Raw genomic sequence first — 26,918 nt, 5'->3', positions numbered from 1 at the left:
ATTATGTCCGCAGTAATATCCCAGACTTTGAGACATGTCCTGCTGATTACCAGTTTTATAATCTCATGAGCCGATCACCAGTTTCAAAACACCTGATCTCTGATTTTGTTTCATATTTCTCTGTCCAATCTATGGCTTCCTCCGACCACATTAAAGATGTATGGTCCACAGAGCTTAGTATGGAAATCTCTGATGAGATGTGGGAGGAGGGACTTAGCAGGATACATAAATGTTCTATTAATGCCAGAGTCCAACTTATACAGTTTAAGGTCATTCACAGACTACATTACTCTAAAACCAAACTGCATAGAATCTATCCCTCTGTATCGCCTATCTGTGATCGTTGCAGAGGGTAATCTTTCACATATGTTTTGGTTTTGTCCCAAGCTATTTAAGTACTGGGTAGACATTTTTGACTGGTATACCAAGGCGTACAAAAGAGAGATTGCCCCAGACTGCCTTCTAGCTTTACTCGGCTGTTCAGCTAACACTGCAGAATTACCTTACAATGAGCAGGAGGCCCTGATGTTTGGTATGGCTGTGGCCAAAAGAATTATCCTGAAGGAATGGAAAGACACGTCGTCTCCAAATTTTAAAAGGTGGCTCACTGAGATGGTCTCCTCTCTGCAGCTGGAAAGCATTCGTCACAGTAGGTCTGAGACCTTGAACAAATTTGAAATGATATGGGGTCCCTTTTTGGAATGCTTAGCTAGAACATAAGTGCTTCTCAATGTCCTCCTTTGTAATTTCTGTACTATGTATTGACAACACTACTATGTATGTGTGTATATATATATATGTATATATATATGTATGTGTATATATGTCAGAGAATCAGCGCCTTGCGTCCTTAGTGTATAGCATTTGACATGGTGTATGTTTGTTCATTGATGTGACAGTGTCTGGCAACATACTGTTTGTGTTCTTTTTATTTATTTTTTATTTTCTTTGTGTTTGTGATTTGTCTTGATGTATGTTTGTGAAACTATAAAAGCTGAAAATAAAATATTATAAGTAATACCATAGTATAATTACATTTAACCCTTGATACAGATGGTACATAAATAGCAATGGGAATAGCATGATACTGTACGTATTTTGTGCTCATAGTAAAATCCCCTAAATTAGTATCAATCTTCAGCTTTCAGCTTCACCTTTCACTGCCGCACTACCAAAACGGTTAACCCTTTCACTGCGACAATACACAGAAGGTTAACCCTTTCACTGCCACACAACAGCGACCGTCGGTTGTGTGATAGTAAAGGGTTAACCTTCTGTCGTGTGGCAGTGAACGGGTTAACCGGCTGTCGTGTGGCAGTGAAACGGTTAACCTTCTGTGTATTGTCGCAGTGAAAGGGTTAACCGTTTTGGTAGTGCGGCAGTGAAAGGTGAAGCTGAAAGCTGAAGATTGATACTAATTTAGGGGATTTTACTATGAGCACAAAATACGTGAAAGACATAAGAGCATGATAGCTGACATTCACGCAGGCACGCACGCACGCTAAAAAAGATGTTTGAGACCAGGCTCATGCATGTACCTATAAAGTATAAAGCTAAGCTTTGCAAAACAAGTATGCAGTCCTCAAGTTCAAGTAAAAAATTGACACTTTTCTGGGTGCCTGTTAATTGCCAAAAACTAGTTAACTCGTTATTGCCTGCCAATCGAATATCGCCAAAAACAAGTGGGAACACTAACCCCGCCCGCCCGTTCATGTGTAACGCTCGGTAATGTCGGGGACAGGATCGCTGTGGATAACTGGAATGGCGATCAGATAATTGGATTCTTTTTTTTGCATTACATCAGAGACAAGGTAAGAACACTATATATAAAATCTTGCGTTGATCTGATATTTCTTTCTCCCGCGATCAAAGCTATCTGTGTGGACTGTGTGTGGCTGTTTACTCTTGGCTGCGGTGGGGGGGGGGGGGTGAGCGCCCCGCTACGAGGGCCATTTCATGTATGCACGAGGAGACATAATAATGATAATCTAGCATTGATTTCAGGATGATTAGATAATCAGCCGAAAAATTACAACGTGATAACTGGATTACACTAAAATGCCTTTTTCTCGTCTTTTCCTGGAATTACTCAGAATCCCTCAAACTATACTCATATTTGCGGTCGGGTGGCATAGTGGAGATTGCGCTCGTCACCAATGCAAGAGGCTGCGGTCTCGACTCCCGGTGTCAGCATTGCCTGCGGCATGGGCCGATCGTCATACTAACTCGTTTGGCTGAGTTAGCGGGTGGGAAGTCGTGGGTGGGAATCTGGCGTTGTGGACAGCGACGCCTACAGGTCAGGTCTGGGCGCCTGCTCAGCGAAAGGCAGGAAGTGGTGAAGGCAGCGTGACCTCCCACGCATTACACTTCACCAATGAGAGTCCTCACTGCCAGGTGAAAAGAGAGCCGCTGGCTGTCTCCGCATGTGTCGGAGGAAGCATGTGGTAGACTTCAGGGTTCCCTTGTACCGACCAGTAGGGGGAACATGCGCACAACAACCAGGTAGGGGAGGGGGGGAATTAGCATAATGACTAAATTGGGATGGGGAGAAAAGCATAGAAAATCAGGCAGAGAAAAAGAGGATACATTTTTTTTTTAAACTATACTCACATTCAAAACGGTATAAAACGGAAATGTACGGATGAAAAAACAATCTGTTTTTTGCATGTTGACCAGAAGCAAGTCGGGTGAGTCTAGTACTGAGTCTGGTAAGTCTAGTAAGTCCCAGCCTCTATCAGTATTATCAACTACAGCCTTTCCTTAAATGTCACAGTGAATGTCACCAGTGGCGTCGTTAGCCCTGGGCTTCCGGGGCTTTGGCCCCGGATGTTTTTCTCCTAGCCCCGGACATATATATATTTTTTTAGATGTCAGCATCCCCATTGTCTGTGCTGAATGTTTGTTAGTGTTTGGTATTTTTTGTTGGTTTTTAGTACTTTTAATCCATTTTTAGTAAGTAGTTTTCATTTGATCCTATCATTCTTTCATTTACCGATTTGTGGACTTGAAGATGTGCACTTTAACACAGCAGCACCTGGAGCCATCCATACCCATGTCCAGTGTCCACTGACAAAGACATGCTCATGATACTGTGATAAACTATAATAAGCTTTAATCGAACCCTGGTTCATTTCCTCGGATAGTCCAGTTGGTTTGGGGTGGTGTGAAAGCTCATTCACTCTTGCAAGTGAACCCTGCTACGGTTCATTTGAGATGTGAATGCAAAGCGGACCAAAGGCAGGAAAATACCCAAAAATCGAATATTTTTTTTATGAGAAGACTGAAACATAATTATAATGAAACACACAATAGTTTTTTTTCGATTGCTTAAGCATGATTTTGAAAACGGGGCCCGGTGTTTCAAAACACACAATTAGCACAACCACACACACAATTATCAGAACACCTCAGATCCTTTGCTAAATTAAATTAAAAGGGGGTCAATGTCAGACCTTGCAATCAAAAGTTAGGGGCGCACTGAAATTATGGCAAGGGTTATTAGCCCCCTAACTTTTGATTGCAAAGTCTGACATTGACCCCCTTTTCAGGAGTTGACCTAGAGCCCACCAAGGTCATGCATATCAAGTTTGGTCAATGTCAGACCTTGCAATACACTGTAAGGCACTGTAAGGCTACTGTCCTGCCTCACTTCCAGTGATGAAGCTAAGCTATGCTAACGGAGCGTCTATTCCCAAAGCTAAAATGCACGCACAGAGACAAAAAAGGAATGCATCTTCTTGTCTAACTCCAGGGAAGATGTTAAATAAGCTAATTTAAAAAAAAAGTGGAGTTATCCTTTAAACCTGATTGGTGTATCTACAATTAAGCAATGGTGTGTTTGTGCATCTGATGGCTGTGTTTAACCAATTGGCTCATATGTGTGGTAATTTGACATTCTGTGTCTAATGTAATGGAAGTGTGTTTAGTGTTTTGCAAATCACTGTGTGTATTGTTTTGCAAAAAGTGTGAGGCTGACATTGTGCTTATAGGGGTGCAAATCTGGGCCTACGTTTTGCTCCTTGAGTGTAAGGTTTTGATAATTGTGTAATACTTTTGATTTGAGTGTTTATGCAATTGAAGAAAACTGTAAAGACTAGAGATGAACTGTTTATTTCTTTTGTACATAGGCTGTGCATAATGTTTGTTTGTTTGTTTATTTGCTTATGTGTATGATTCTTAACTGTTTTTATTTTGTTATTGGTGTATATGTGTGTATGTATGTACAGTATATGTATATATATTATATATATATGTATATATATGTGTATATATGTATATTTGTACTCCTGTTGGGGCCTCTTGGACCAGATCAATGTTTTATCTGGCAAAATAAAGGTTAAATAAATAAATAAGAAACTGATGATTTGGTCCTGTTAACTTTGAATTTTCTATGGGGACTGCCCAGATCCCTCTCATGGACATGGACCTCACTTTGAGAACCTCTAATGATTCTAGTTCTTCAGTATTCATCTCTAATTACTCTAAAATTGCGTATTTCTGTGTTTAAAAAAAAAAGAAAAAAAGGGGGGGGGGGAAAGCCCCCCTCCACCCCCCCGGGCTGAAGCCCCCAATGTTTTCTAACCCTAAAAACGCCCCTGAATGTCACTAATGGGCCAATCACAACCCAGCACTCTGAATTACCCCCAACCCGCCCCCAAAAGAACTCGCTCATAGACAGCCTGCCTGCTATAGCCTGCCGTCAGACTGTTGATGTTAATACAGGTGCCTGGATGGATGGATGAACAGAGTGTCCCTCCCTACCCGTGTGCAGAAGTGGTGCGGTCGGCACGGAGGACGTCAAACAGGTAAAGCTCCTTCATGAGGCGCACGCTGTCCTCCGCGGCCACCTTGGGACTGGGAGCCTGGATCAGGAGTGCAGTGAGTCAGGAACGTCAGTGACAGATAGTACAGTAATGATGACTGATGACAGATAGTACAGTAATGATGACTGATGACAGAGAGTACAGTAATGATGACTGTACTGTAAAACATCCCAAGATCCAAGACCACCTTCGGCCGAAACTCCTTTCACTTTGCAGCAGCTTATGACTGGAACGCTTTTCAAGACACCCTTAAACTTACAGCTCTTACTTCACTGACTGCCTTCAAGAATATACTCAACACGCTCTTAGTAGACCACTCCTGCACTTGCTGATACCCCAGGCAGTTTCACACTTGCATACACCCTCACACACAACATAGCACTCATTCATCTTCATACTCGCACCTAGACACATCTGTTTGCATACACATGCACGCACACACACACACACACACACACACACACACACACACACACACACACACACACACACACACACACACACACACACACACACACACACACACACACACACACATACACATACTTTCACTCCCCCCTAATCCTCCCGTTTATTTCTTTTGTACATAGGCTGTGCATGTGTTTATTTGTTTGTTTGTTTATTTGTCTATGTGTATGATTCTTAACTGTGTTTTAATTTTGTTATTAATATATATATCTTGGACCAGATCGACATTGTAAATAAGAAACCTGTTTTTTTTTTTCTTTTTTTTTTCCTCCATTTTCCTCCGATTTTCTCCCATCCCAATGTTAGTCATATGCCAATTCCCAATCCCCTTCCTGGTCGCTGCGCACTTACCCCCCACAGTCGGTCTGGGAGAGTGGAGGCTACCACGTGCTTCCTCCGACACACGTCCAGCCAATCACCGCTTCTTTTCACCTGGCAGCGCGGATTCTCATTGAGAGGGCGTAGCGTGTGGAAGGATCACACTATCCCACTCAGGTCCTATCCGCGCTTAGCAGGCGCCCCGACCGAACTGTAGGAGTCGCTGTTTACAACGACCCGGACCCACCCCTCCAGCTTCTCCCACCCTCTAATACTGCCAATTGTATTAGTGTGAACGGCCAGCCAAGCTGGTGACAACCCCGGAGCTGTGAGCTGGATTCGAACAGGCGAATCGAGCCGTTCCGGGGTTTGATGACGAACGCAATCTCCGTTACGCCACCTGACCGCCCTAAGAAACCTGTTCTTAATGTTTTATCTGGCTAAATAAAGGTAAAATAAAAATAAAATGACTGATGACAGATAGTACAGTAATGATGACTGATGACAGATAGTACAGTAATGATGACAGATAATAATAATAATTCATTACATTTATATAGTGCTTTTCTAGACACTCAAAGCACTCCCCACAATGTAGGGCGGAAATTGCCTCCTTCACCACCACTGTGTTGGATTCTCCGGTAATCAGCCAATATCATCTCATCACCTGTGGTTCCGTGAAGTTTTCTGCGTTGTGTTTATCTCTTTCTTAGCGTACTAACTGATACCCTCCCTTTTACCTCGTGGATACATTCGTCTCAAAAACAATTAACGAGACACTGGAAGCAGGATACCTCTCCTGGTGTTGACGTTTATTCTCATAAACATACTCTGTACAAGATGGAAACAATTCTGAAATGTCCTTGAAAATTCTTTGAAGAAAAACTAACGATCTCTCCTGTTACCCCGCTCGGTGGTCGTTGCGGCCTAGTGGTTATCCAAAAGGCCTTGCCTTAGCCGAGGCTAGCGATGTTGTGGCATTTCCCTTCCCCCACCCGCGAGGGTGAGGAGGGATTTCTGCGTTTCAACGTCAGCTGCGTTTCAACGTCTGCTCGCCTCTACGCCTCGTGTCCTATTCTAATTAGTCTTCTGAAGAACTCACAGCCTACCGTCTTCAAGTCTCGCAATGTCAAACTCTCTCTCTCTCTCTCTCTCTCTCTCTCTCTCTCTCTCTCTCTCTCTCTCTCTCTCTCTCTCTCTCTCTCTCTCTCTCTCTCTCTCTCTCTCGTGACTGTTACTGTTACTATGGCAATGGCACTTTTGACCCAAATCACTATAGCAACGGCGATGTTGATATTACCGGCCCCTCTTACCCAAAACAAACGCTGTGGCTTGGTAATGCACTTTCTCAAGATCGAGTAACCTTGACGCTGTGGCTATCAGCTGGCCCCTGCCCAGGCACTGCTGGTCTGTCTTTGGAGAGCCTAACACCCCATACACTGTTTAAACTAATATCTCTATAGATTATAAACCAAATGCAAATCATCGATTTCCTTCAACTGGTAGCACCCAACCTTGGGCTAAGCAGGCTCAATGGCTGCCATACACTGGCACCAGGCACACGTCACACTACACAATGGCTGAACGGCTCAGGAGACGGGGATTGATATCAGCCAATTAAGGGGAAGGGATGATTAGGTGGCCTTGATGTCAGAGACCTGATTGGGAATTTGCCCAGGAACGTCGGGTAATGATGATAGTAGTACAGTAATGATGACAAATAGTACAGTAATGATGAAAGATAGTACAGTAATTATTACAGACCTGATTCTCAACCAGCACCAGGTGCCCATGAAAGAAATCCCACCAGGCTTGCGACTAGTATAAGTACAGTATTCCTGTTTTTTTTTGTACGCACCAAATACTATAGTAATGCTACAGAAATACTATTGTAATTAAACTCACCTTAAATGTCTATATTAATCCACTACAGAAATACTATGATGAACTTTATTACACAGTAGTTCTGTGGTAGATCATAGTGTGTATAAAAAAGAAAACCACAGGAATACTATGAATCATTGCAGTATTTATGTGGTAAATCTCTGCCTGTACAAAAGAAACACAGGAATACTATAGGTTCATTCATATAGGCCACACCACCACCTAATCAGATTCCATCTATGATTTTGGGGCCCCTATGAATGTGTAATATGCACGTTTTAGCTATCGTTGGAAAGATAACCCACTAATGAGCACATGACAATCAGACAAACACAGAAGTCACTGTCCCTGTTCCTCCTGTCGATGTCACTGTCCCCATTCCTCCTGTCGAAGTCACTGTCCCCGTTCCTCTTGTCAAAGTCACTGTGCCGCCCATTGATAGCACGACGAGGACTCCGAGTTCTTTAATTACAGATGGCTGTTTATTGATGCATATTCTTTAATACAGGCTAGCTGGAGCTAGTTAGCATCATAGCATCGGGTTCATCACCACCGTAGAACTACAAGCAGAAAATAACAACAGTCAATACTCATACAATACAGTCAATAGAATTACAAAAACAAAAAGAAAAGAGCGAATAAGCTTTACTGACCACTTTGGCCTGCTTGCAGCTCAATGGGAGGGGGGTTATCTTCAAAGACTTTAATCCTTTATCTTTTACAAATAAAGTGCACAATCTCCTGCGCTATCTTCTCCTACCAGTCTGGCACGTACCACCGGCTCTGATCAAAACTACCGCCCGTCAGAGCGTCAGACAGGACGTGATACGTCACATGAGATAAAAAGAAATATAAAAATAAACATGCGCCCTCTATAGGCGACAGCTGCATTTACACTCCCACCAATCACATAACATGTGATTTTCAACATAACCATTTAAAACATCAGGAACCCTTTAAACATTGGGAACCCTTTAAACAAACCAAATACACAAAAACAAAAAAAAGTTTCAAAGAGCCTTTACTCTGCTTCCTGTAATAGTACTGTTTTGTGTATGGCTCTCTCTAAATAATGTGGCTGAGATATGCGTGCGCCTTTGTTGTCTAGTGTTGTGTCACTGACTAACAACTTAACTCTTCTGACCCTATTGTCAGCAGCAGGGAAGACTTCTATTCAATGAGCCATTACTCTGCTTCCAGTAATAGTACCGTTTTGTGTATGGCTGTCTCTAAATAATGTGGCTGAGATGTGCGTGCGCCTTTGTTGTCTAGTGTTGTGTCACTGACTAACAACTTAACTCTTCTGACCCTATTGTCAGCAGCCGGGAAGACTTCTACTACCTTCGCTAACTTCCACTGATTTCTTGGCAAGTTCTCATCTTGCAGCAGGACAATGTCATTAACTTTGGCATTTCTTCTGTCCTTGGTCCATTTTCTTCTTTGTTGCAGATTAAGCAGGTACTCCTTTCTCCACCTAGTCCAGAACTCATTTGACAGGAACTGAACTCTCCTCCATCTTTTCTGAAGATAGAGGTCTTCTTTCACAAACTCTCCTGGAGGGGGCATGATGACTGAAGACTTCATCGTCAGTATATGGTTCGGAGTCAGGGGTTCTGGGCCTGATGGATCGTTGAGATGTACAGTGGATAACGGTCTACTATTCACAATAGCCATCACCTCATACAAGTACGTTCTCAGTGACGAGCTGTCTAGTCGGCTTGCAGATTGGTCAAGGATAGACATGAGGACACTCCTTACGGTACGGATCTGTCTCTCCCAGACACCGCCCATGTGACTGGCTGCAGGAGGATTCATGACGAAGCTGCATCCCAGGTCTTTCATGCGTTCTTCAGTTAGTCCTCTCATCAACTCTTGGAACTCGTTGCGCGCACCTACGAAGTTGGTGCCTTGATCGCTTTGGAGTTGTCTTACGTTGCCTCTCACGGCGATAAAGCAGCGCAACGCGTTCAGAAAGGCGTCAGTAGTAAGGTCGTCTAGTGCCTCGATGTGAATGGCTCTTGAGCACATGCAGGTAAATATGAGCCCATATTTCTTCAGCTCCTTCCTTCCTTCTTTGACATAAAATGGTCCGAAACAGTCCATGCCACTGTACGTAAATGGAGGCGTACTCTCCATCCTCTCTAGCGGCAGGTCTGCCATTTTTTGTTCCTGATTCGATTTTCTGTACTTCCTGCACTTGATGCATTTGAAGATGAGAGATGACACTTCGCTACTACATCCGAGAATCCAGATTCCATTGGCGCGTACTTCATTGATTGTCATTCCGCGACCCTGATGACACACCTTCTCGTGGTAGTGCTTGACTAGAAGACGAGAGACGTGATGTCCTTTTGGAAGAATGGCTGGGTGTCTGACATGTGGATGGAGTGCGGCTTGGGTCAATCTTCCTCCCACCCTCAGTGTACCAAGGCTGTCAACGAAGGGGCTTAATGTGTGCAGGTAGGTTGACTTGTTCTCAGGAACCTCTTTCTCTCGGCTTAGAGCCTTTATCTCTTCACTGAACGCTTCTCTTTGAACTACTTGGATTACGAATTGTTCAGCTTCTTGTCTTTCTTCAAGAGTGGTACTTTCAACCAATCTTGTCTTTAGACCGCTTGCTTCTTTTGCACGACGCTTGAGTCTTGCTATGGCCTTTACTGCCGGTGGTGTAGTGGGGCGGCACGGTGGTGTAGTGGTTAACACTGTCGCCTCACAGCAAGAAGGTCCAGGGTTCGAATCCCGCTTGGGGACCAGGTTTCCATGATGCCAGTTACCCAGGTGGGGTATCTCCCAGGCCTTTCTGTGTGGAGTTTGCATGTTCTCCCCGTGCTCGCAAGGGTTTCCCCCCCCAATAAGATAAACCCAATGGAAAAACATGCACAACAACAAGATCGCTAACGCTGTGGCGTCCTTGACGAAGACGGACAGGAGCACTTGGATTGGTCCCCTGGCGCGGCTCACGTGGCGCCTGTCTGCTCCCGGCTGCCCTTGGGGGGGAAGGACGACGGGATGGGTTAATCGCAGATACGCATTGTATGCATGGTTCGCATGTGTGCCAAATGGTGACCTCGGAGCAGGTCCTAAATTATTATTATTATTATTCTCCAATCTGAGAATTTCTCCAGGCGATCTGACAGCGATCTCTCCTTCGTAGCTCTGGTCGTAAGAACCTGTGCTCTTTTGAGTTCTGGATCTTCACTGTCGACGTCTTCAGCCTTAGTCTCTTCTTCCTTTGGGAGTTCTCTTTGCCATAAGAAACTGGGCCCCGTGAACCAGTTTGACTCCACAAGCCCTTTGGCAGGGAGCCCGCGAGACGCGTGGTCAGCTGGGTTATCTTCAGAGGCAACATATCGCCACTGTCTTGCTTCTGTACTTGCTTTGATCCGCTGGATCCGATTAGCTACAAATACATGGAACCGCCTTGCATCGTTATTAATGTACCCAAGGACGACCTTTGAGTCGGTCCAAAAATACTCCCGTACGTCTTCCAGTTCCATCTCTCGTTTGAGCAGATCGCTTGTCCTTGTGGCTACTACTGCGGCCGAAAGTTCCAATCTTGGGATTGTTGTTACTTTAATTGGTGCGACTCTCGCCTTTCCCATAACAAGAGTGCAGTGGACTTCTTCAGTCTTGGAAACAGTTCTGAGATAAGAACATTCTCCGTAGCCAGATGAACTAGCATCAGCGAAATGGTGGAGTTCATACTGCTGAACTTCTTTGGCTATAGATGGAGCATAGCACCGTGGTATTTCCACCGAAGACAGATTGTGGAGGTCTTGTAGCCAGGCTTCCCAATGTGGCTTGAGCTCATCAGGAGCTGGCTCGTCCCAACCTATCTTGTCTTGGCACATCCTTTGTAGGATCATCCTTCCTGTTAGGATGAAAGGTGCGAGGAATCCAAGGGGGTCGAAGATCGAGGCTACAGTAGACAGCACTCCTCTTCTGGTGAAAGGATTCATCTTGAGTGCAACTCGAAACTGAAACTTGTCTGAACTGATGCACCATTGGACCCCGAGAGCTCGTTCCATCTTGTGTTCTCCGAGCGCCATGTCCAGGTTGGTTACTCCTTCAGCACACTCTTCCTTTGGGATTGATTCGATCACCTTCTTGTTGTTACTTATGAACTTGTGTAAGCGGAGCTTCCCGGTTCTGCAGAGCTCTCTTGCTTCTTGGACAAGCTGGATCGCTTCGGTTTCACTGTCCACACTTGTCAGTCCATCATCGACGTAAAAGTTCCGTTGAATGAACTTCACTGTTGATTCACTGAACTTTGTTCTTCCTTCTGCTGCCAGGTGCTTGAGTCCGAAGTTGGCGCATCCTGGCGAAGACGCAGCACCAAACAAGTGGACCTTCATGCGATACACCGATGGTGGATCTGTCATCTTGCCTTTGTCCCACCACAGGAATCGGAGGTAGTCTTGGTCTTGTGGTGCGACATGAAACTGGTGAAACATACGCTCCACATCACACATGATGGCCACCTGTCCCTTTCTGAAACGACACAAGACCCCAACGAGTGCATTTGTGAGGTCTGGTCCAGTCAGCAGGTGCTCGTTTAGCGACGTGTTGCGAAACTTGGCGGAGCAATCGAATACCACTCGAATCTTCCCGGGCTTTTGGGGGTGGTAAACCCCATGGTGAGGGATATACCATGCTATTTGACTTTCCATTTCAGTCTCTGTGACCCTTTCAGCGTCGCCTCTTGCAATTATGTCCTCCATGAAAGTCACATAATCCTTGCAGTATTTCTCATCCCTTTTTAGACGCTTCTCCAGGCATTTCAGTCGATGTTCTGCACATGCTCTGTTGTTTGGCAGACTTGGCCTTTCTTCCTTGAAAGGCAACGGCATCTCGTAGTGTCCGTCCGGCTTCTGCTTGATGCTTCCCTTCAGTTTTGCGAGGAACTGGAAGTCTTCTTGTGATATTGAAACTTCTTCACATGTCCTTTCAGCGAAGTCTAACTCGAACACCTTGATTATGTCTGATGGAGAGATCATTTCTTTCACTTGAGTTCGGTAGGCGAATTGGACTTCAGACTTGAGCTCTAAGTGAGCCATGGTGGTAGGTGTGACTTGTTTTGTGATGATGCGATGAGTGACACCTATTTCATCTTCGTAGTCAGTGGCAGGGCTGTTGTAGCCAACGATGCTCCAACCCAGTGCAGACTTGAGCGCGAAAGGCTGATCTTCGCTGCCATGGACAACATCTCTGGGAGCTAGGGCTTGGGAACAGTTATAGCCGATTAATAACCCTACCTCACAGTCGAGTATTGGGGACATCTCATCTGCAAGATGCTCCAAGTGTGGCCAGGACTTTGCCGTTTCTCTTGTGGGTATATGAGATCTGTTTGCTGGTATGTATTCCCTAGTGTAACTTACTGGGAGCTTGATCTTGATTTCAGACCCGATACCTCGCACTTGTAGACCTGTCACCTTTGCACTGGACACAACCTTTGTTCTTGATGTGATGGTAGATATCTTGAGCTTTACTGGATCTTGTGTGATGTTCAGTTTGTCAGCTACATCTTTCAGAATGAAAGTAGTGTCGCTCTGAGTGTCGAGCAGAGCATACACTAGTACTTCTTTGTCTGGTTCAGTCGGTGTGGAGATATAGACTGGAACGATTGGTGAGGTGTGGGTGCCACTCTTGTCTTGTACGATTCTAAGAGCGGTAGCTTCATCTGCCTCTTGTGTCGTCTCTGGTTTGGACCCCTTGTCTTTGTCTTTTCTTTTTGGCTGGTCTTCCTTCTCACGGGTTTGATGTAAGGATGTTGGGTGAGGTCTTTCACATGTGTCGCATTTGCTTCTAGATTTGCAGACCTTGGCTTGATGGCCAGTTTCAAGGCAGCCAAAACAGAGTCTCTCCTGGTGTACAAACGTGACTCTCTCTTCCATAGGTTTTTCGATGAACCTGTAACACTTATGGAGAGTGTGGTTTGCCTTCTTACAGAACAGACACTTGTTGTCTGTCTTTTCACTCGAGCTTGTAGTGAAGGTTTTGGCACCAATGTTGCGGTTTCGATATTCCTTAGAATTGTCTTGCTCGCTTGGCTTTGTTTTCTCTTCTTTTGGGTTCATAGCTTGCCATGAAGTGATAGGGTGACAGGCAATACGAGCCTCTTTTCTGAGAAATGACACGAAGACCTTGAAGTCAGGGAACGCCTTGGTTTCGTCCTGGATTGTTACGACTGTGCGGTTCCACCGTGAGCTGCACCAGTCAGGTAGTTTTACCGCTATCCTTTGGTTCTCGACACAGTCATTGAGAACTTGTAATCCTTGTACATAAGGCATAGCTGATTCAATGCTGCTGAGAAAGTCTGCAAATTCACGCAGATCTTGATTATCCTTGGGGCCAATTTTGCGCCATGCGTGGATCTTGTCCCTATATGCTTGACCGATTAGGAAGGGATCGCCAAATCTGTCTTCCAGCACATTCCAGGCCGCAAGGTAAGCGGATTCTGTTCCGGCCAGGAAATGCCCTTCAATAGCCTTCTTGACAGCACCGCCGACGTACTTGCGTAAGAAAAACAGCTTTTCTGGAACCGGCAGATTCTTCCTATCAATTAGAGTGGAGAACGAAAGCTTCCAATCATTATACTTTAGCGGATCTCCCATGTAGACCGCAGGCTCTGGGATTGGAATACGATTAGCTGTTATGGCTTCGGCTAAGGTTCTCACAAGATCATTAGAAATGTTGTGAGATGTGACTGTTTGTGGCACAGACACTGGGGTAAAGATAGGTGCAGGTGAGGTCGAGTTATTGGTAACTGTGGCCTGGTAGGGCTGTGAGGCTTGAGCTTGACTTGTCGGATTGGGGTTGGGTTGATACACTGGAGGCGCATGAGGACGCAGTTCTTCTTGTGGGGGGAGAGCTAGCGAATGTGCTGAAGGATAGTGTAGAAGAGGTACCCACAGATGATCTTCCTCATCGTCATTATGAACGCTTTCAGTGTAAACCTTTAGCTTTGCCTTAGCTGCGTTGAGTTTCTTGAGTTCCTCTAACCGTCCCACTTCTCTCTTTTTTGCTTCTAGCTTTGTTTTCCTAGCAGCACTTTCCGTGCTGAATAGAACTCTTTTCTTGGCGTTCTCTGCGTCGTTTTCAGCCGACAGCCTTTCATCTTCCTGCTCCAGTCTTCGGATTTCTTCTTCTTGCTCATGCTGTTCTTTCATAATTTTTAGTACCTCTGTAGTTGCGGCTGCTTCCGCTGCAGCTCGTATTGCGTCGTGTGACATGTGTGAAGACTGTATAGACCGTCTGGTCCTTGAGAAGGAGGTTTGGGAACTTGTAGATTCGAACACTGATTCAGCATCAGGCCAGGTTGAGAATTCGGAACCACCGTCGTTGAGGAACCGCTGGGCTTTTTTATTAGCAGTCCTGGTGATCGATTGGCATGCATCATTCCTTCTACGGGTTTCTGAGTCTGGATGATCGGGATGTAAAGTGTCTCTCATTTTTAGATAAATACCATCAATCTCAATTTGGGCTGAATTTACTCTGGCTATGATCTCCCTTAGGTCAGAGTCGTCCTTATACTTGATGGATCTTTTCAGTTTATTTATGTTGAGTTTCCACCTCTCATATGCCCTTTTGAAATTCACCTTTAGATCCGTCACCTCATCGTCTACAAGAGCCTGTCCCTTTTCAGAACGTGTCCGAGTGCGTTCCTAGGCTGTGTAGAATCTGCCTCATCAGGCAAGTCTGATGAGGTAAATACGACTGGCTCGCTGGAAGCGTCTAGCTGGTCTGACTCAATCTGAGATTCATTTGAGGTTGTGGTAGATACGTCGCCATCGTCTAGCTTGTCTGTCTCAACCTGTGCTTTGGTTACGGTAGTGGTAGATACGACTGGCTCACTATAGTCTAGTTTGTCTGCCTCAACCTGTGCTTCAGTTACGGTAGTGGCAGATACGACAGGCTCACTATAGTCTAGTTCGTCTGCCTCAATCTGTGTTTCAGTTTGCTCTATTTCACCGCTTTGTGACATGTTTACTGAATAGTAATAATGTAGTAATAAAGTTGAAAATAAATCTACCTTTTCTTCAGTGTGTAAGTATGACTTGTTGTCACTGTGTGGAAAATAAATCAATTATGTATTCATTAAATATTTATGAACCATATCTTGGAATAAGAAAATTATCTGTAAATAGAATATGAATTCAGTCTATGAAATGTGTAAGCTTAATCATATAAAGTGTCAATAAAGGTCTTAAGTATTCAAAATAGAATGCTTAATTTAGTTGAAGAATGTAGGCTAATTCAAAATTCAAAAACGAAATGAAAAGGTAAGCCAAGTAGGCTATTATGAAAATACAAGTATTAAGTTTGAATATACCCTTTAAGATTGGCCTTTTCTAAATTAACCTTATAAAGCTAGACTTCATGAATGAAATCAAACTATTCTTAAATGGCCAAAAAGTATTAAACTGTATATAAACAACCTTATACAGTCTCAAGAATGTGCGCACTTGCAATGCAATTGTACTTTGTAGCTTACAACAATACTTGGATGAGAAGTCAATACCTGAGAAGTGTAGTCAGTCAAACTTGGTGAATGGCATTTGCCTATATGCAGTCCAATGTAGGGAAACATCTGCTGCGTCTTTAAGAAGGATGCCGTGAAGTCTTACTGATACGTGTAAAGTTCGGTAGCAGAGTCCTGTACCCGCGCCGATCTCGAGCCGTCTTCTTCAACGAGCTCGCTTGATTAGCCGTGTGCACACTGCTGCAGCTCCTTCCCGCAGAAAGGTTCACCAGACACGACGATACATCTTCAACTGCAGACACATCTTCAACTGCAGACAATCCTCTACCCGACGTGATTCACTTCTCATTTGGAGTCTTCAACTTCACAGTCCAGTGTTCTACTGTGCCGCCCATTGATAGCACGACGAGGACTCCGAGTTCTTTAATTACAGATGGCTGTTTATTGATGCATATTCTTTAATACAGGCTAGCTGGAGCTAGTTAGCATCATAGCATCGGGTTCATCACCACCGTAGAACTACAAGCAGAAAATAACAACAGTCAATACTCATACAATACAGTCAATAGAATTACAAAAACAAAAAGAAAAGAGCGAATAAGCTTTACTGACCACTTTGGCCTGCTTGCAGCTCAATGGGAGGGGGTTATCTTCAAAGACTCTGGTACTTTAATCCTTTATCTTTTACAAATAAAGTGCACAATCTCCTGCGCTATCTTCTCCTACCAGTCTGGCACGTACCACCGGCTCTGATCAAAACTACCGCCCGTCAGAGCGTCAGACAGGACGTGATACGTCACATGAGATAAAAAGAAATATAAAAATAAACATGCGCCCTCTATAGGCGACAGCTGCATTTACAGTCACTGTCCCCGTTCCTCCTGTCGAAGTCACTGTCCCCGTTCCTCCTGTCAAAGTCACTGTCCCCATTCCTCCTGTCAAAGTCACTGTCCCCATTCCTCCTGTTAAAGTCACTGTCCCCATTCCTCCTGTCGAAGTCACTGTCCCCGTTCCTCCTGTTAAAGTCACTGTCCCCGTTCCTCCTGTCGAAGTCACTGTCCTCGTTCCTCCTGTCGAAGTCACTGTCCCCGTTCCTCCTGTCGAAGTCACTGTCCCCGTTCCTCCTGTCGAAGTCACTGTCCCCGTTCCTCCTGTTAAAGTCGCTGTCCCCATTCCTCCTGTTAAAGTCACTGTCCCCGTTCCTCCTGTCGAAGTCACTGTCCCCATTCCTCCTGTTAAAGTCACTGTCCCCGTTCCTCCTGTCGATGTCACTGTCCCCGTTCCTCCTGTCAAAGTCACTGTCCCCGTTCCTCCTGTCAAAGTCACTGTCCCCATTCCTCCTGTCGAAGTCACTGTCCCCATTCCTCCTGTTAAAGTCACTGTCCCCGTTCCTCCTGTTAAAGTCACTGTCCCCATTCCTCTTGTCAAAGTCACTGTCCCCGTTCCTCCTGTCGATGTCACTGTCCCCGTTCCTCCTGTCGATGTCACTGTCCCCGTTCCTCCTGTCAAAGTCACTGTCCCTGTTCCTCCTGTCGATGTCACTGACCCCATTCCTCCTGTCGATGTCACTGTCCCCGTTCCTCCTGTTAAAGTCACTGTCCCCTGTCCTCCTGTCGATGTCACTGTCCCCGTTCCTCCTGTCAAAGTCACTGTCCCTGTTCCTCCTGTCGAAGTCACTGTCCCCGTTCCTCCTGTCGAAGTCACTGTCCCCGTTCCTCTTGTCAAAGTCACTGTCCCCGTTCCTCCTGTTAAAGTCACTGTCCCCATTCCTCTTGTCAAAGTCACTGTCCCTGTTCCTCCTGTCGATGTCACTGTCCCCGTTCCTCCTGTCGAAGTCACTGTCCCCGTTCCTCCTGTCGATGTCACTGTCCCCGTTCCTCCTGTCTATTCTTGCCTAAGCCAAATCATATAAGATATGCTCTATGTTTATAATGACCTGGAATTATTAGTTATTAAGTATATCCAAGTCCCCCACTAAGGGACTCCAGAACCCACTTGTTGGAGGACATAGAGGACTTGCCTTGTGGAAGTAAATGTATCCCTGGGTCAGTTCATCGGCACCCTCGCCTGAGAAGACAACCACACTGTCCGTCTTCTCGCGGATGTACTTGGACACCAGGTACATGCCTGCAGAGAGAGACATAAATTAAATTATTACATGTATAAGAAATCTGATGCAGCCACATGCCTGCAGGGAGAGACACGCAGGAGAGGAGGGATGAAGAGGACGCAGAAACACGTAGGTCCACTTTTCCAACATTATTACTGTCTGAACACAATTTACTAATGAAATACCGGTAGTACTCTCTCAGATCACAATCCTGCATTAGTTATGACTGATCAAATTACCCCCTGGATGGTCGTGCACTTAATCATGTCAGTAAAGCAAGAAGGAAAGTTCTCAATTGCTCTGTGCTAGCGGTCTCTTGTTGTACAGTTTATTAGTTAGGCTTTGGTGCCACCTAGAGGCCATTCTATATAATATAAATACAATGTGGGAATTTAATTATGAATTATGAAGAACTAGGAAATCACTAGGAAAACTGTCTGCTACTAGTAGTGGTACAGTCATTATTTACACAGTATCTTAGAATATACGTTCAGACTGCAGGTGAAAGTGGCCCAAATCAGAATTTTCTTTTGCTTATAATGTGTCTCAGATCAGTTTTTTTCACAACAATGTGAACAGTACAAATCACATGGAATCTGGTCTTTTCAATTCTGATTTGTGCCACTTTCATATATGGTCCTAAATCAGATACAAGTCTGCTTTTTTGCAATGTGACCTCAGTCTGAACAGTAATATTCATCACAGGTCTGTGAATACAAACATGCTGACAGCTGCCTGTGATGGAGCTGGTCAGTGGAGGTACAGTGCACCTCTTGTACTTATGTACAAACAAGGTTTGAGGGGACGTATCATAACCGGTCTGTGTTGTGTTTGAAAGCATATTGAAAGAAGAAATGGCTCTCTTTCACCTCCTCCTCACCCCTATTATCATCTGCTTATGAATTAGCTGTCTCCACTGCACATCAACTTATAAATTAAACCATAAACTTTGTTTTCAGTGTGTTCTCTGTTATTGTTAATTTGCGCATGTGGGTGAGTTCAGGAGTGTAACCACTGGCCACATTAAAAATAAATTATAATAATGTGAACAGCCAAACAAAGCAATCAGATCTGAGCAAGTATCAGAATTGAATTGAGCACTAAGGCTTGTAGTGTGAACGTATACATTCATGTTGGTAATGTGAGTTTGACATAATTTACCCCGGAGTATTAAAACAGATTAAGATCTTGTCTCTTTTTGTCCACAAGTCTTTTCATTTGAGGCCAAAAGGGCCAAAAGGGACAAAAGATGACGTGGTTTCATTATTGTGAGGAGAAGCCAGTTATTTGAAGTAGATGCCTTAGCAGACAGAAAGTAAAGGCATATTCCGCTCATTTGAAGAAGACTATCTGTGCGTTGCAAGCTGGGGGCTACTTCAGTACAAACCCCAGAAGGCACTTGTAGCCTACCAGTGTTTTGGTATTTGAGACATTGGAAGATTGAATTATTAGCTTTCGTTAACTAGTTATTGTCAATCGGGGTATAAAGCATGGAAGTATAAAGTATAACATCACATTTAAGTCCTCATACAGTTCACTATGTTGTGAAACAGTTTGGAAGCTGCTCCGTGGTGGGACACATGCCATGTCCATCAGAGACTCCCCTACACTCTCCACCTTCAAAGCTCGCCTCAAAACCCACCTGTTCTCCCTTGCCTTCAACCCCCCCCCCCCCCCCCCCCCCTCCAACCTGGTTGATGTCTGTCTCCAGTCTTTTTTGTGCTATCACGCTGTCTTCCCTGTTCCCCCTATGGTCTCATGTTCCTTTTGTTTTTGTTTCTTTGTTGTTTCTTTGTTTTTGTTTCTTTGCTTTTGTTTCTTTGTTTGTACTCTTGCTCCCGACTATTGTAAGTGACTTCGGGTTATTGAGAGGCGCTATATAAATTAAATTAATTATTATTATTATTATTATTATTATTATTAACATTAACTTCCACTGGCATTTCTAATAGATCCTAAAAAGGCCTACATGTATCGACCAATTGGTCTTCATCGGGGCATAACAAAGGTGCTACAAGTTTACCCTTTATTTATACAAGACACAGACACAGGTGCCCAGTAGAGGGCAATCCCATCTCATTAACAAATTATCAATCAATCAATCAATCAAACCATAAATAATTATGTAACATAGTAAACTACACAGAAGGATGTAATGTTTTTTTGGTTTTGTTTTTTTACTTGCGCTTGCTCACTTTGCTAACAAACACTAATAATGTCTTCTTCCAATATCAAAAAAAGAAAACTGGTTGGTGCAATTTTTTTTGGATGGACAAATTAAATGATTAAAGGAACACGCCAACATTTTGGGAAATGTGCTTACCGTCTTCTCCACAGTCAGACAAGAAGATAGATACCATTTACATTTCCTCTCTGTGCGTTCAGTAGAAAGCTATCTGGCTGCAAGCTAGCCTAGCCTAGCAAAATTAATGGACACGGATACAGATCAGCCAGCCTAGATGTTGGCCAAAAACACCTCTCCTGGAGTTTTAAGCTAGGCTAGCTGAGCCATATCCTCTTTGATTCATTTGTGCTAAGCTAGGCTATCTTGCAGGTGGATAGCTTTCTACTGAACGCAGAGAGAGAGGAAATTGGTACCCATCTTCTTGTATGACTCCGGAAAAGACGGTAAGCACATTTCCCATAACGTTGGCGCGTTCCTTCAACAGTTCCTTCAACCCCCTAGCTCACCGACTGAGGCACGTATGGTGGTGATGTCATAGGTCTCCAAGTGGAAGATGACCTCCTCTATGGCCTGGAGGCCCTCCTCGCTGGTGAAGTTCACCTCGTGGTGCTCACTGCCAATGTAAGCCGCCACCTGAGGAAAGCAAACAAGTTACCATCTCACTTACTAAACCGCCAACTCTAGGTATCACTACGGAATCAAGAATGTATGTGTGATGGATCAGTAATGTGTTGTCTGTTACTGTATGTTACATGTTTCAGTGGAATCGTGTTGCTAGGGGACAGCTTGGACCCATGTTCATTTCCTGTCAGCTATTGATATTAGAAAACAGGAAATAAACTTTCATTTTGAATGTTTATGTGGTCAAGTTGACATACTGCCCAAGTATGCCTTCTCCTGCTTTGTCCAGGGCAGTTCCCAGGCTCTCCCCACAAGACATTAGAGACTCAGAGTCCCTCACAGTTGTTCGATCCTGCCTCAAGGCCCATCTCTTCTCCATTGCCTTCTCCTAACCTCCCCCATCAATAAATCAGACCGGCAAATCTGAGTACTTACAATAAACTACTTAAAATATACACCATCAATGCGTTTACCTGCTATTAACCTCAGGGCCATCACGGTCAAGCCAAAGCAGACCTCCTCTAAAGAAGTCCAACAAATAAAATTAGCTTTCCTAAATGTCAGATCACTGAATAATAAAACTTTCTTAGTAAATGATCTGATTAAAGAAAATAACTTAGATTGCATCTGCCTAGTAGAGACATGGCTAAATAATGACACAGCTACATCAATAATGATAGAAGCTTGTCCACCAGACTATAACTTTTTTCAAATACCCAGAAAAAATAAAAGGGGCGGAGGAGTTGCAGCAATCTTCTCCTCAAAACTCTTGTTTAGAATCACAGAACTAGGCGAGTTCATGTCAATGGAATATCTTGCCATTGAACTAAAAACAGAATCAACTATTATTGTCACAATATACCGCCCGCCTAGACACTCACCAGTATTTATACAGGAGCTCTCTGAACTGATCTCACTATGTGTTACCGGATATGATAAGGTGATCCTAAATGGAGACCTGAACATCCATTTTAATAAGAAAACAGACTCCAAAACTATGGAACTAAAAAATCTACTGGATAGCTTTGACCTAATACAGCATATAACAAATGCAACTCACCGGCTTGGGAATACACTAGACTTAGTTATAACAACAACCGGGCTAAGCATAACAAATATCTCAATAACTGAATTACCTCTCTCCGACCATCACTGTATATTTTTTGATACTCAAATAACCCTTACTAAAACAAAAAAAGAAATCATAGTTAAAAAGAGGCTCCTAAACGACAAAGCTGAATCAAAGTTCATTGATCTTATCAGACTACATGAACCACACAATCATGACAGCTCTCTAAATGAAATGGTAGAAAATCTCAATGATGCAATGTCATCTATATTAAATTCTGTCGCCCCATTAAAAACGAAAAAGAAGAAAACTAGAGCCTCGCCCTGGTTAAACTATAATACGGTCAACGTAGAAAAAAGGAAATGTCGTGCAGCGGAGCGAAAATGGAGAAAAACAAAAACCACCATATGCACTGTAAACCCGCATGTTCAAAATAATCAATTAGTTTGAGTAGGGTATACTCAATATTCTATGAAAGTTCTACTAACTTGAATGTCTTGAGTTCGTGTGACGTGTTCTTATGTTTTGAGTAAATAAAACTCATAGTTTTTGATTGACTTGGAACTATTCACTTATTAAGTAAGTATAATGTAAAAGCATAACTTAAGTACAACTTAAGATAATTAAGTAGATACAGACTCTAAACCGCATTATGTTTTGAGTAAATAAAACTCATAGTTTTTGATTGACTTGGAATTATTCACTTATTAAGTAAGTATAATGTAAAAGCATAACTTAAGTACAACTTAAGATAATTAAGTAGATACAGACTGTAAACCGCATTATGTTTTGAGTAAATAAAACTCATAGTTTTTGATTGACTTGGAACTATTCACTTATTAAGTAAGTATAATGTAAAAGCATAACTTAAGTACAACTTAAGATAATTAAGTAGATACAGACTGAAAACCGCATTATGTTTTGAGTAAATAAAACTCATAGTTTTTGATTGACTTGGAATTATTCACTTATTAAGTAAGTATAATGTAAAAGCATAACTTAAGTACAACTTAAGATAATTAAGTAGATACAGACTGTAAACCGCATTATGTTTTGAGTAAATAAAACTCATAGTTTTTGATTGACTTGGAACTATTCACTTATTAAGTAAGTATAATGTAAAAGCATAACTTAAGTACAACTTAAGATAATTAAGTAGATACAGACTGAAAACCGCATTATGTTTTGAGTAAATAAAACTCATAGTTTTTGATTGACTTGGAATTATTCACTTATTAAGTAAGTATAATGTAAAAGCATAACTTAAGTACAACTTAAGATAATTAAGTAGATACAGACTGTAAACCGCATTATGTTTTGAGTAAATAAAACTCATAGTTTTTGATTGACTTGGAACTATTCACTTATTAAGTAAGTATAATGTAAAAGCATAACTTAAGTACAACTTAAGATAATTAAGTAGATACAGACTGAAAACCGCATTATGTTTTGAGTAAATAAAACTCATAGTTTTTGATTGACTTGGAATTATTCACTTATTAAGTAAGTATAATGTAAAAGCATAACTTAAGTACAACTTAAGATAATTAAGTAGATACAGACTGTAAACCGCATTATGTTTTGAGTAAATAAAACTCATAGTTTTTGATTGACTTGGAACTATTCACTTATTAAGTAAGTATAATGTAAAAGCATAACTTAAGTACAACTTAAGATAATTAAGTAGATACAGACTGAAAACCGCATTATGTTTTGAGTAAATAAAACTCATAGTTTTTGATTGACTTGGAATTATTCACTTATTAAGTAAGTATAATGTAAAAGCATAACTTAAGTACAACTTAAGATAATTAAGTAGATACAGACTGTAAACCGCATTATGTTTTGAGTAAATAAAACTCATAGTTTTTGATTGACTTGGAACTATTCACTTATTAAGTAAGTATAATGTAAAAGCATAACTTAAGTACAACTTAAGATAATTAAGTAGATACAGAGTGTAAACCGCATTATGTTTTGAGTAAATAAAACTCATCTTTTTTGATTGACTTGGAACTATTCACTTATTAAGTAAGTATAATGTAAAAGCATAACTTAAGTACAACTTAAGATAATTAAGTAGATACAGACTGTAAACCGCATTATGTTTTGAGTAAATAAAACTCATAGTTTTTGATTGACTTGGAACTATTCACTTATTAAGTAAGTATAATGTAAAAGCATAAATTAAGTACAACTTAAGATAATTAAGTAGATACAGACTGTAAACCGCATTATGTTTTGAGTAAATAAAACTCATCGTTTTTGATTGACTTGGAACTATTCACTTATTAAGTAAGTATAATGTAAAAGCATAACTTAAGTACAACTTTATTAACAGATTGCAGAATGGGTATAGAGGTGTGATAGGTGTGATATGTGTGAGAGGTGTGATAGGTGTGATAGGTGGGATTGGTGTGAGAGGTGTGAGAGGTGTGAGAGGTGTGATAGGTGGGATAGGTGTGATAGGTGTGAGAGGTGTGAGAGGTGTGATAGGTGTGATATGTGTGAGAGGTGTGATAGGTGTGAGAGGTGTGATAGGTGTGATAGGTGTGAGAGGTGTGATAGGTGTGATAGGTGTGATAGGTGTGATAGGTGTGAGAGGTGTGATAGGTGTGAGAGGTGTGAGAGGTGTGATAGGTGTGAGAGGTGTGATAGGTGTGATAGGTGTGAGAGGTGTGATAGGTGTGATAGGTGTGATAGGTGTGAGAGGTGTGATAGGTGTGAGAGGTGTGAGAGGTGTGAGAGATGTGATAGGTGTGAGAGGTGTGAGAGGTGTGATAGGTGTGATAGGTGTGAGAGGTGTGATAGGTGTGAGAGGTGTGAGAGGTGTGATAGGTGTGAGAGGTGTGATAGGTGGGATCGGTGTGAGAAGTGTGAGAGGTGTGAGAGGTGTGATAGGTGTGAGAGGTGTGATAGGTGTGATAGGTGTGATAGGTGTGAGAGGTGTGATAGGTGTGATAGGTGTGATAGGTGTGATAGGTGTGAGAGGTGTGATAGGTGTGATAGGTGGGATCGGTGTGAGAGGTGTGATAGGTGTGAGAGGTGTGAGAGGTGTGATAGGTGTGAGAGGTGTGATAGGTGTGAGAGGTGTAGGTGTGATAGGTGTGAGAGGTGTGATAGGTGTGAGAGGTGTGATAGGTGTGAGAGGTGTGATAGGTGTGAGAGGTGTGAGAGGTGTGAGAGGTGTGATAGGTGTGAGAGGTGTGAGAGGTGTGATAGGTGTGAGAGGTGTGATAGGTGTGAGAGGTGTGATAGGTGTGATAGGTGGGATCGGTGTGAGAAGTGTGAGAGGTGTGATAGGTGTGAGAGGTGTGATAGGTGTGAGAGGTGTGATAGGTGTGATAGGTGTGAGAGGTGTGATAGGTGTGATAGGTGTGATAGGTGTGAGAGGTGTGATAGGTGGGATCGGTGTGAGAGGTGTGATAGGTGTGAGAGGTGTGAGAGGTGTGATAGGTGTGATAGGTGTGAGAGGTGTGATAGGTGTGAGAGGTGTGAGAGGTGTGATAGGTGTGATAGGTGTGAGAGGTGTGATAGGTGTGAGAGGTGTGATAGGTGTGAGAGGTGTGATAGGTGTGAGAGGTGTGAGAGGTGTGAGAGGTGTGATAGGTGTGATAGGTTGGTATCTATGACCTGTGCCTGTATGCTAGCATGACACAGTTGACCTATGACCTGTGCCTGTATGCTAGAGAGAGAGAGAGAGAGAGAGAGAGATGTTAATAAAGTTATCAATCAATCAATCCGGGCCTGTGACGTCACTGTACCCATGGTCAGATTTGTTATTTTTGGTTGAGGTTGAAAAAGCTATGTTGACCTGTGCCTGTATGCTAGCATGACACGGCTGGTATATATGGACTCAAGACTGTAGCACTCAAGTTTGACACTGTTTAACAAACAATCTTACTTATACGCAGAGTTGTACCCTTCCTGCAGACTTGACAGAACTTGTAAGTCATTTTGGATAAAAGCAGCTAAATGACTAAATGTAAATGTCATGGATTTCAAAAATAGATATGAATATGAGACATTTCTTTCGTCTTTCTTTCATTCCTGATTTTTATTTTTATATTTTTTTTAGGAGATACAAGATTGTTGGTTCCATATTCCAGCCCAGGTCTGTTTTCTTCAATATTAGGCCACTGGGTCCAATCAACAGTCATCTCCCGCCTCGACTACTGCAACGCACTGCTCGCTGGCCTCCCGGCCACTGCCACTAAGCCTCTTCAACTCATTCAGAACGCAGCGGCCCGCCTGATCTCAAACCTACCGAAGTCGGCCCATGTCACCCCACTTCTTAGGGACCTGCACTGGCTCCCCATTGCTGCACGAATCCGCTTCAAGGCCCTCGACCTAGCATACCGTGCGGCAAAGGGAACTGCTCCCGCCTACCTCCGGTCAATGGTCTCTAACTACACACCCTCAAGACCCCTACGCTCTGCTTCTTCTGGCCGCCTCAGACCTACTCCTATCCAAGCTCCGGGAGGGTCATCAAAGAGAAGTCGCCTATTCTCAGTCCTTGCCCCACAATGGTGGAATGAACTACCCACCCCAGTTAGGACAGCCGAAACACGTCCGAACTTTCGCCGCCGACTAAAGACGCACTTCTTCAACCATTATCTGAATTAAAAAAAAATTTTAAAAATTATCTAACCCTAACTAACCATACTGTCATGCACTTGTCCTAATAAACTAACCTACACTGTAGCACTCAACACTTTGACGAACATTGTTACTCAGCTGATAGAGTTGTGCCCTTCCTGATGGCTTGTCGTACAGAACTTGTAAGTCGCTTTGGATAAAAGCGTCAGCTAAATGACTAAATGTAAATGTAAATGTAAATGGGGTGTAGAGTATTCAACTCTTTTACATTATACAGAGAGAGACAGAGAGAGAGAGAGAGAGAGAGAGAGAGAGAGAGACAGAGAGAGGGAGAGAGAGAGAGAGAAACAGAGAGAGAG

The 26,918-nt window shown here is 43.1% G+C and overlaps 1 protein-coding gene across 1 annotated transcript in view; it reads right to left on the bottom strand.

Moving 5' to 3' along the window:
• The window catches only part of LOC311227066 (asparagine synthetase [glutamine-hydrolyzing]-like), a gene marked incomplete at its 5' end in the record, with an annotated part of 117,778 nt that overhangs the window by 66,481 nt on the left and 24,379 nt on the right, over window positions 1-26,918 (bottom strand). Inside the window, 3 exons of the mRNA XM_084312586.1 lie at window positions 4,762-4,862; window positions 17,996-18,102; window positions 20,777-20,903. Of these exons, the coding sequence (XP_084168712.1) occupies window positions 4,762-4,862; window positions 17,996-18,102; window positions 20,777-20,903 (335 nt within the window). The remainder of the gene's footprint in view (window positions 1-4,761; window positions 4,863-17,995; window positions 18,103-20,776; window positions 20,904-26,918) is intronic.

This window comes from Notolepis coatsorum (assembly GCF_963971535.1).
Source record: "Notolepis coatsorum genome assembly, chromosome: 4".
In the NCBI taxonomy this organism is placed as follows: domain Eukaryota; kingdom Metazoa; phylum Chordata; class Actinopteri; order Aulopiformes; family Paralepididae; genus Notolepis; species Notolepis coatsorum.
The sequence above is the reverse complement of the archived record's forward strand: the minus strand, read 5'-3'. Positions and strand labels throughout refer to the sequence as shown.